The sequence below is a fragment of the Camellia sinensis genome, chromosome 7 (genome assembly GCF_055761805.1).
Source record: "Camellia sinensis isolate YWXY chromosome 7, ASM5576180v1, whole genome shotgun sequence".
Classification (NCBI taxonomy): domain Eukaryota; kingdom Viridiplantae; phylum Streptophyta; class Magnoliopsida; order Ericales; family Theaceae; genus Camellia; species Camellia sinensis.
This window is the reverse complement of record NC_138967.1, coordinates 165,119,129-165,130,411: the sequence shown is the minus strand read 5'-3', so window position 1 is coordinate 165,130,411 and position 11,283 is coordinate 165,119,129. Positions and strand designations below refer to the sequence as shown.

General features: G+C 38.1%; 1 protein-coding gene across 1 annotated transcript; it reads left to right on the top strand.

Annotated features, from left to right (window-relative positions):
- Nucleotides 1-1,942: 1,942 nt before the first annotated feature.
- On the top strand, nucleotides 1,943-6,922 carry LOC145796262 (uncharacterized). Its single transcript, XM_082881326.1, has 4 exons — nucleotides 1,943-2,098; nucleotides 2,224-2,289; nucleotides 3,406-3,456; nucleotides 5,483-6,922. Exons 1-4 carry the CDS (start codon nucleotides 1,943-1,945, stop codon nucleotides 6,920-6,922), a joined length of 1,713 nt encoding a protein of 570 aa, XP_082737452.1.
- The last annotated feature ends 4,361 nt before the right edge of the window (nucleotides 6,923-11,283 follow it).

Here is an 11,283-nt window from a genome sequence, read left to right as displayed (position 1 = left end):
AGCTAGATTGGCATGCTTCTTGTTGAACTTCATGTCTCTGTGGATATTCTTACTCTGTGGTGTGATAACTTGTTTGCTATAGCCTTGGCTCACAATCCAGTCTTTCATGCTAGGACCAAGCATATTGAGATAGACTATCATTTTGTTCGTGAGAGGGTTGCTGCCAAGAAACTTACTATTTGCCACATTGCCTTCACTGATCAGATTGCAAATGTCCTCACTAAGCCTCTCTCTGTCTCCATATTTCAATATCTTCAGGGCAAACTTCAGGTCTTTCCTAGTTCCCACAGTTTGAGGGGGACTGATAAGCATCCATCTAAGCCTCATACTGATCAGTCTCATACTGATCATGATCAAGATGGCCAGTCATCTCCTTAGCTACAACAGCTCAAGTCTTACATACCACAGTTGCAGCCTAAGCCAGTACTATTAGTTTGTTACTTGAAGCCATGTTGAAAAATGTAGCAATGTGACAGGAGGCTAGGGTTTTTGGGCAATTCAGTATTATTCTTATCTCTCTCTCTCTCTCTCTCTCTCTCTCTCTCTTAGCATTTCGCTCATGATACTTTGGTTGCTATATCCTGTAGTATCTCTCTCTCACTACAGTCTTTATTATTATTATTATGTTCATTTGAGTAGGAAAACTCAATGGCTCTGACATTGTGGAGGAAAACTCAAAAACAGGCAAGTCCCAAAGAGTCGAGAAGTGAGCAAAGAATTAATCATAGAATTTGCTATCAATTTTTTTGTATTACTTTTTCCAAACAAGTATGCACTACCACCCTCGTAGGCATAGAACTGTAAGGTATGCCTTTCAGTCAACTCCTCATTTTCCATCATCAAAAGGGAAGTAAATGCAGTAAGGAAAAAAAAATTTAAAAAAAAAAACCTTATTTGATCACGTTTACATATCATCTAGCTCTTCTAGAAACATTAAAATTCTTCGAAGAAATGTCACAGCATAAAATAAGTATTTATCACCCTTTCATAAACTATTGAATATCAATCATGAGCCTTTGTCATATATATATATATATATATATTTGCATTCAAGGGAATGTATTTATTTAAATCTGAAGAACAAATCCAAATCAATGTAAATTTTGATTAAAAAGTAAGGGTACAGATTATATACATCGTAGATCACGACGAGAGATTTGTCTTGATCGGAGCAGGTTGGTTATCATATCTTTGAAACTATGTGCTTTGAATTTCTTTCCCCCTATCCATCTTTCTTTGTTTCTATATCTTTTGTGATGGGAAGTATCACGATTTTGTTATCAGGAATTCAAAACGGATCAAATTCTGCGATAAACTTCAAGTAACTCTGTTGCCTCATGGTTTGGCTCTTTTTGTGTGGATTATAACTTGGTTATTTTTTCTTTGAAATTGGGTTAAGCATAAGTTATTATGTATGTCTGCATGTGTAAAAGTGAGAATCTTCATGAGGTCAGTGTGAATTGGCAACAGATCAGCCTTGGTGAAATATCACAACTCAGCATCCAATAGGTGAACTTGCTTTGCTCTTTATGCAACCAACCAAACCTGGCAAATCAAAATTTTATTCCGTTCATGGAGGTGTAGAAGAATGGTTTAAGTCATTAGTTTTCTACATGGACATAAAAGAAGATTGTAGATTAAATGATTAGTTTGAGAGGATTAGCTGACCTAAATGGTAGGCAATGGCCCTACAAATTAATTCAGCCTGATATTACTAACAGAATTGTTTGATAGTGTAAATATATGTAAATAGCATCATACTTTTCCTTTAGTTATGCATCATTCAATTGCCAAATAGATAGAAATCTATTAAAAATATATAAAAAATTCAAGCTTCAGCCTAAAGAATAGTGCAAAATAGTTTAGAGTGGGAAATTATGCAGCAAAGCATAGCCAAACCATAGGCTTTAGAGTGGCTGTTGTAGTCTGTTATCAGTCAGAGATGGTGCAAACTGTTATGGGGAGAATACACAGGATTCCCACAAACGATGAAGAAGTTAAGAGAGAGGAGAGTTGCAGAGAACATAAAAATAGAATGGTAAAGAAAGATGAGGAAAAGAAGAATAATAGAGAAAAGAGGAGATTAAATAGAGGAAGGGTACTCCTTGGGTTTCTAATGTGCAACCCCTCCTCCCATGGCTCAGATTTAGGTTTATGCTACAGCTAAGCCTAAGAACCCAATGCTTGCAGATGTTCAATGCTTGCATTGGCAATGCTTGTTAGGTGCAGTTCAGGACAATAGAGGTTCAATGCTTGTGTTTGGGGTCTGCTGTGTATGCTGCTTTGTCTGTATGTTGGCTGCTGATGGAAACAGCTGATGGACTGATCTGTATGTTGGTTGCATGCTCTGTTTAAATGGTCTGTTGGCTGTTTATACTACTTGAGCTGGATCTGGTCTGCTGATTAGCTGTGATTTGGGTATTTGGAGTCTGCTCTATTTACTGCTTTGTTTGTATGTTGGCTACTGATGGAAATAGCTGATGGTCTAATCTGTATGTTGGTTGTCTGCTCTGTTTAAATGGTCTGATGGCTGTTTACACTACTTGAGTTGGATCTGGGCTACTGATCTGTTTGGTTTGGTTGGCTGTATGGCTTAGATGTCTAGATGTTTGGTGTTTCTTTTGTGTTGTCTCTTCGTTGGTCTCTCACCAACTCTGGGGTGCTAACAAATGATAAGATGAGTTTTTTGGTGCCAACCTAGTTGGGATCAATTAGCTCATTGTGATGCGATGCACTTCCATTCCCTTTATTGATGTAATGTGCTTGTTATCTTGTACTTATTTTTTCCATCAATGAAGTTTCTTTTTGCCGATCAAAAACAGAACCCAACCTTGGTCCTTTTGCTTGGGTGTCACAATTCTATAGGTCCATGTGTCTTTTCACTTGAGTCTACCTAACTAGATATAGGCAACCCCCAAATCATAGGTTATAAACCAAAATAATTCAAAATTAACACAAACAATCTAATTATCAAAATCAATACTATACTACAAACTTCCTAAGATTTTAAATAATAGAATAGATTAATATAGATATAAAAAAAAAAGAAGAAGAAGGTAACTGATTGAACAAATCAGCTATTTGATTTCTCACTTCCATCAGCTCAAATCACTTGTTAAGTAAATTATAATCTGTCAATTCTGATTAGGAAAAGGAAACATATAAATGTGTCAATTCCTTAAGGTTATACATTTGAATTGAGCCAATAATTCATTTGAAAAGATTAATTACATTTGAATTTTAATTACAGCCTCCGAACTATAAAAAGATAATACATTTCTTCGACCATAAAGTATAAAAAGATAATAAATTTCAAGTTGTATATATGTATGTATTTTTTTTTTAATAATTGTAAATGCAATGTTATTCAATAAAATATTAATGGATATTATGTTTTTGTTATAGATTGATGATGTTGGCATGGATACAGTGATGTTTTTGGGCCAGATGGATGATGTTTGCATGTGCGCAATTCACATTATATTTTTGTTTATGGAAAACATGTACACCTGATATATTTTGTTATTAAGATTTTTTTTTTTAATTTGGATTTTAATTGTTGGTTTGAATAGTATATATATTTGTTAGATTATACTATATTTATGGATTCTTATTTTCTTTAATATGTACGGTTAATAATTAAGTTTTGTATATGGTTGAAATTAAATGCTACATGTTGTGAAGAAATATTTTTATTGAATGGTTGAGAATTGAATGAATGAATGAATGGATAAATAATTTTGTATATGCACAGGTCTATAGGTGGCGCAAAAAATATTAGAGAACAAATTATAAATACTAAATGAGACCTTTTTACAATTAAACAAATATCACAAGTTGACTTCAAATAATTAGTCGCCAAACATACATACTCAAATTGGCTACTAAATAATTTAGTTACTAAAAGTAAAAAATATATGTATTTAATAATTTTTAAAAAATATGTGGTGATTAAAATTTTAGTTGCCAATAGATCACTTTTGGCTATCAAAAAAATTTTAGTCACCGATTGTTTTCCCGACAAATTGTTAGCAACTAAACGGATGACCAAATATATTAGCTGCTAAATATAATTGATGACTAAAAATAAGGCTTTTGACGACTATAATTTTAACCGCCAAAAGAAAAATTTCTTGTTGGTAACCAAAAAAGACCAAACGGTGGACCTACCTTCAAAAACACACTATATGTTGAATTTTCTTCCAAATTTTCCCAAAATTTATGGGATTTTAAATTATGAAAAATAAAAAAAAGAATGTCCATCAATAAATTATAACTGTCTGCATTTGTCCTTTAGTGCGGGAAAAATCAAATGAATGTTTTGTCCACTACAATTTTATTTTTTTTCTTTTTTTGTTTTTTCTTTTGGACGAAGGGTCTTTGGCCAAAAGTAAAATTTGCATGGTACTTAATATTTACAATTTTTTTTTTTAAATAAAAGAAAATTTGGATCTTGGATCTTGAATTGTGGAGAGAGAGGAATGTTTAAAAAAATATAGTATATATATTTTGCTTCTATACCATTAACAAATCAAGTCTCTCGTTGTTGTTGTTGTTGTTGTTTTTTTTTTTTTTTTTTTCCCCCTTAAAAAATTCCAAAACATAAATGCAAGATCTAAATGTAGGGGGACAAAAAAAAAATAAATAAATAAATAAATTTGTGAAGAAAAAAAACCCTTCTACTTCATATACAAATTCATTCTCTATTTTTCTTTTCCTTTTTTTTTTTCCAGAAATTGATTTCTTAAATTTAAGATCTAAAAACAACGGTACAGGACAATATGTTTAGTTTTAATTTTATAGTGAATTAATTTAGATGCAAGTCCAAGAACACCAAACGATCGGCTTAAAATGCAATGTTCTTAAACTATCAAGAGCATCTCTACAATCAAAGCTTTCATGCAGTTTCTAATTCATGATTTAGAATTGGCTGCACAAAATTCATTCTTGATTTTATTCGAGATTTTATGAAAGCCTTTTGTTTGGTTCACATTGTTAATATATGAAATATATTAATATATTATATATGTATATATTATTCTTTGTATTGTATTCCATATTTAGATTATAGGCTCCTCCCTATTAGTATGTTCAAATCTTGTCTTTTTCTTTTCCTACCTTATTCTTTCCTTACCTTATTCTCTCACTTTCCTTTGTACAACACTCCTACATAGTCCTATATATATACCCATAGCTTTGTACTGTAAAATCATTAATTCAATACAATACATATTATTTTCTCTCTCTACTATTCCAACATGGTATCAGAGCTTAGAGTCAAAATCCTTGATCCTCTTAATTCCGGCAGTCCACAAATATTGCTCCATCCCCTACACCCAGTTTAGCAACACCACGTCTCCATTCTTCTCACCTTGTTATTTCTTTTTTTATTGCTTTCTATGGATCGTTCTGATATGGCCCAACCAATTTCCATCATTCTTGATGGTTCTAATTACATCATTTGGGCTCAAGCCATGTCTAGTTTTCTCAAAGGGAAAAGTTGTGGCGTCTTGTTACTGGTGATACTGTCAAACTTGTCAAAAATACTGATGAACTTGCCTCTAAATATGAAGAACGACTTGATGATTGGGATAGTAAAAACCATCAAGTCATCACATGGTGCCGTAATACTTCCATTGTCTCCATTAATCTTCAATTTGGGCGCTTTGACACAGCAAAGGAAATCTGGGATTTTCTAAAGACTCGTTATAGCACCACTGCTCTTGCTCACCAATATCAACTTCTTAGCCAACTGCATCACATGCGACAAGAGTCTGGTCAATCTATCAATGTTTTTCTGTCCCAGATGTATGCTGTTTGGGATCAACTGTCTTTGTCTGAACCTAAATGGAACTACAAGGAAGATGCTAGTCAGTTCTCTACATATCGAGATGAACAACGCTTGATATCCTTTCTGATGGCCCTTCGGGATGATTTTGAACCTGTTCAAGCTTCTCTTCTCCATCGTCATCCGCTTCCAACCTTAGAACATGCCATCTCCGAACTCCTTTCTGAAGAAACTCGTCTTGGCTCTCTCAAAACTCCACAGACTCACAATGTTCTTGCTACTTCTCACCAGCCTAGCAAATCATCCGTTGCACAATCATGTACTTATTGCCATAACTCCAATCATAGTTTACTTACATGTCCAATCCGGATTTGTAAGTGGTGCAACAAGACTGGTCCTGGCCACTATCAGAGTGACTGTTTCAAAAATCCCAATCGCCAACCTCATGACAGTCGTTCTAAAGGAGGTCAATCTCGATCCCATTACCGCTATCGGCCCGCTGCTCATTCTCATTCTGCTGCTGCTATTGCTGCCACATCTTCCTTTGATGTTGCTCCTCCTGAGCACAACCAAACCTTTACACTTCATGACATTGAATCCATAGTCAAACAGGTTCTCTCTACTTCTGGTACACCGTCTACTGCTCTGTCAGTCACCTCAGGTACCTCCTCATGGTTCTTTGATTCTGCTTGTTGCAATCATATGACATCGGATTCTACTATTTTCTCTTCTACTATGTCTGTATCTAATATTCCTACTATTTATACTGCTGATGGCTCTCCCATTCATGTTAACCATGTAGGCCATGTCTCTACTTCTACTGTTTCCCTTCCTAGCACTTATTTAATTCCACATCTTACTCTCAATCTAATCTCTATTGGGCAACTTTGTGATCTTGGTCTTACTGTTCTTTTCTCTTCCTCTGGTTGTGTTGTGCAGGACCCCCGGACGGGCCAGACTCTTGGGATCGACCGTAAAAATGGGCGTTTATACGAGCTCATTCATCTTCACATTCCATCTCAACTCTCTTATTCTACAGTCGCCGCCTCCACTAGTTGTACTCTCGATCTTTGGCATTCCCATCTCGGCCATGTGTCATTTAGTCGTTTACGTAGTTTAGTGTCAAGTGGTTAGTTAGGTCATGTTACAGATAATTCAGTGGATTGTTTATCTTGTCAACTTGCCAAACAACCATCTTTACCATTTAATAAAAGTGATTCTATGTCCCATGCACCTTTTGATCTCATATATTCTGATGTTTGGGGGCCTTCACCACATCCTACCATGGGGGGATCTAGGTATTTTGTAATTTTTGTGGATTATTTTACTCGCTTTACATGGTTATTTCTAATGAAAAATCGTTCTGAATTACAACAATATTACTATGATTTTGCTAATATGGTCAAGACACAATTTTCTCGCACCATCAAAATTTTTCGTGCCAACAATGCCCAAGAATATGAAGAAACTAATTTTTTAAAATTTCTCCATCAACACGGTACACTCCCTCACTCCTCTTGTCCTGGAACATCTCAACAGAATGGTCGTGCTGAGCGTAAACATCGTCACCTTCTTGACACTGTTCGTACTCTTTTAATATCTGCCTCTTGTCCAGAGCATTTTTGGGGAGAGGCAATCCTCACTACTGCTTACACTATTAATCGTGTTCCATCTCCCATCATCAACAATCAAACTCCATACGAGTGTCTCTATGGTAAGTCCCCGGCTTATAATCATCTTCGTGTTTTTGGTTGTGCATGTTTTGTCCTATTACAGCCCCATGAACGTAACAAATTAGAACCTCAGGCTCGTCTTTGTTGCTTCTTGGGATATGGCATTGAACACAAAGGTTATCGTTGCTGGGATCCCTTCTCTAAACGTCTTTGTATCTCTAGACATGTGGTCTTTTGGGAACATAAAATGTTCTCTTCCATGTCTCCATTCCACAACTCTGATTCTCCTACTACACCTTTCTTTACTATTCCTTCTATTCCTCTATTTTCTGATGATGAGCTTGATACAGATGCTACTAATGAGCTTACTACTGGTCCACTCCCCTCTACAGAGTCTGGCTCTCCTGATGGTCCTGCATCTCCATCTCCTATTCCTAGTCCTCTTGCTTCCCTTGAAGTCCCTACCTCTACTGATCCTCCAGAACTTCTCACTGAATCTTCTGTGCTTCCTACTACATCTCTTCGTCAATCTACTCGGGTAAAAGAACCTTCTGTCTTGCTTCGTGACTATCATTATTATTCTACTATTTTCTCTCAACATGAACCTCACTCTTATCGTGAGGCTAGTACTAATCCCCTTTAGTAGCAAGCAATGACAGAAGAGTTACAAGCCTTAGACCGAACTGGTACATCGGAGTTGGTTGACCTTCCTCCTAATAAGCCTCTGGTTGGTTGTAAATGGGTCTACAAGATTAAGACACACTCAGATGGAACCGTCGAACGTTATAAAGCCCGTCTGGTTGCTAAGGGCTTTACACAAGAATATGGAATTGACTATGAAGAAACCTTTGCACCTATGGCTCGTCTCACCTCTGTTCGAAGTTTAATTGTTGTTGCTGCCATTCAAAAATGGACATTATTTCAGATGGATGTCAAAAATGCATTCTTGAATGGTGATCTTCAAGAAGAAGTCTATATGCAACCACGTCCTGGATATCCTCACTCATCTAATCAGGTTTGTAAACTTCGAAAGGCACTCTATGGACTCAAACAAGCTCCTCGCGCATGATTTTCAAAGTTTAGTTCCACCATCCAGGCCTTTGGTTTCTCTTCCAGCTCTTATGATTCTACTCTCTTTATCCGCAAATCTCAACATGGCATTGTTCTTCTTCTTCTTTATGTGGACGATATGATTCTTACTGGTGATGATGTTCATGGAATTTCTGCACTCAAAAAGTCTCTTAGTGAACACTTTGAGATGAAGGATTTGGGTACTCTCAAATATTTCTTGGGGCTTGAGATCTCCTCTAGCTCTGATGGCTATTATCTCTCTCAAGCCAAATATGCTTCTGATCTTCTAGCAAAGGTTGGCCTCACTGACAGCAAAACTGTCTCTACTCCTCTAGAGCCTAATGAACACCTAACACCCCTGGACGGCACACCTCTTCAAAATGCCACTTTGTATCGACAATTAGTAGGCAGTCTCGTTTATCTCACTGTTACTCGACTTGACATTGCACATGCTGTTCACCTTGTTAGCCAATTTTTGTCAGCTCCTCGATATACACATTATGCTGATGTGCCCCATATTCTTCGCTATGTTAAAGGCACTTTGTTTCATGGTCTTCACTACTCCTTTAGTTCTGCACTCCTATTACGTGCCTATTCAGATGCTGATTGGGCTGGTGATCCGACTGCTCGTCGCTGTAGACACCCCATTTTTGACCAACCTTAAGACTCAGACGTTACCAGTTGAGCGCTTGGTGATATTGCATATTGTGCTCATTCAGAAGTTTCAGAGTCTCGGCTGCGAGCCTTGCCTCCGGACTTCCGGACCCTTTCATGCTTTGCCTCGGTTTATGAACCAGGCTCGATTTTCTATGCTTTCTCTTCGTGAAGGGAGGGAGAGGTCTCGTAGATCATCTCTTAGTGGCCGTAGGATACGTTTTGTGGTCGTAGGCCATTTTGCCCGTTTGGAGTCCGGTTTTCGATTTTTCGGAGCCGTTGGCCGTGTGCCTTGGTTCGGGACCGCTTAACCACCTCCATTTGCTTCGGTTTTTGGCATACTTCTTATTTGCTCCCTTTTGAGGGACACTGTGGTCTGAGAGACCGACTTCATGGTCGAACACCACTCCCGGTGTCTAACAGCCCGTTTTCGGGGCCCCGAACTGCGTGTTTCGGCCCCCGAACCTTCATTCTACATTGGTTTTGGTTCATTTTTGGCGGGGACCTCTGTTTCATTGGTAAGAAGGCCGTAGAAGGGTGGGAGGCCAGTAATTGTTCTGTTAGCCAACTTTATCCCTTCATCGCCCTCCGTCGCCCGTTTTTCCTCACTTCAGAGCCAATGTTGAACACCCTTGGACCATTTTCTTGCACCCAAAACCATATATTTGTGATGTACACATCTGGGAGGCCACCAATATTTGGTTGCCGGCCAATAATCCTTTTTGACCCTTTTGAACCCTTTGAAAAGTGGGTTGTTCTCTCTCCTGGTTCACTTTTTCCAATGTTTAACCACAGGGTTGTGTTGTGCACACATCAGAGGCCCTCTTTTTGTGGTGGCCGGCCATTAATCACACTTGACCCTTTTGACCCCTAGCCGGCCGGCCGGCCATGGGAAGTAGCCGGCCGGCCACCTGCAACCTGGATAACTGGCCGGCCAGGATCCTCACATCATTTACAGTGCAGCAGTGCATTCATTTTCCCCCCAGATTCTATATCCGGGGGGGCTGTTTTTTGGGGGGAAACTTGATGGTTTTCCCTCCATTTCCCCCCCCCCTTTTTCCCCCCTTTCTGTATATATAACAGGGCCTCCAGCTCTGTAATTAGGGTTACAAAATTTCCCCCCTAAGCCTCTTGTTGTATCTCTCTCCCTCTATACACTTTAACCCTCCAACCTCTCAAGTCCTATACCCCTTTTCACACCACCACCTAGCACCACTCTTCCATCCTTCATTCCAGCAGCTGGAGGTGATTCTTCAAGGCCTAGGAGTGCTGCAACTCAAGCCAAAAGAGCTGTCAAGGCTTGGTCTACAAGGGTGAGCTCCTTTTCCCCTTTTCTACCCTTTTTTTAATCCATTTGTAAGTCATTCTTGCTTACTGTTTTGGGCTCCGACCCTAACCGGAACTAGGCTTATTTTGAGCCATTTTTCATGTTTGTTTAAGGGTATTTACCTGTTTGAGGTCTCCTTGTTGCACTTGCTTCATTATCCCTCTTGTATGCCTATTCCTTGTGTAGTATTTTTGGCCTATGTGTAGACTGTTTTGAGGCATGTCATAAACTGTAAAGTTGATTATTTTGAGCTCTTCTTCAACATTGATGAAGGGATCGTTACTGTTTGAGGCTTTCATTTATTACTTGCCTTTATATCCCTCTTTTGGCCATATTTTTGCATGATTTGTTAGCCTATTGTGCTTCTGTTTTTGGGCTGAGGTCCGAACTGTAAGTGACCTTATTTTGACCCTCTCTTCACATTTCATTGAGGGTCTTTCATGGTTTGAGGCATCCTTTATACACTTTGTGTTATATCTCTCTTTTTGGCCCCATTTTGCATAGTATATTAGGCTTGCATGCATACTGTTTTGGGTCCATCCATCAACTGTAAAATGCATTATTTTTTGCCCTTCTTCAACATTGTTGAAGGGCCCCTTTATGTTTAAGGCCAGAAACCACTACTTGCTTCTTTGTCTATCTTTTGGCCCTTTTCTTGCATGAGATCTTAGCCATACCTGTGCTGGTTTTTGGGGTTTGTTGTGAACTGTAAAATATCTTATTTTGGGCTTCTCTTCAACATTGTTGAAGGGCCCTAATCTGTTTGGGGT

What these genes read in the sequence shown, in the direction of transcription:
- LOC145796262 (XM_082881326.1), top strand. Translation starts at nt 1,943, where the DNA reads ATGGTGCAAACTGTTATGGGGAGAATACACAGGATTCCCACAAACGAT. An exon ending in GGAGATTAAATAGAGGAAGG is followed by an intron (nt 2,099 to 2,223) that starts GTACTCCTTGGG and finishes AATGCTTGTTAG; the next exon opens with GTGCAGTTCAGGACAATAGA. An exon ending in TTTTGGGCCAGATGGATGAT is followed by an intron (nt 3,457 to 5,482) that starts GTTTGCATGTGC and finishes AGCCATGTCTAG; the next exon opens with TTTTCTCAAAGGGAAAAGTT.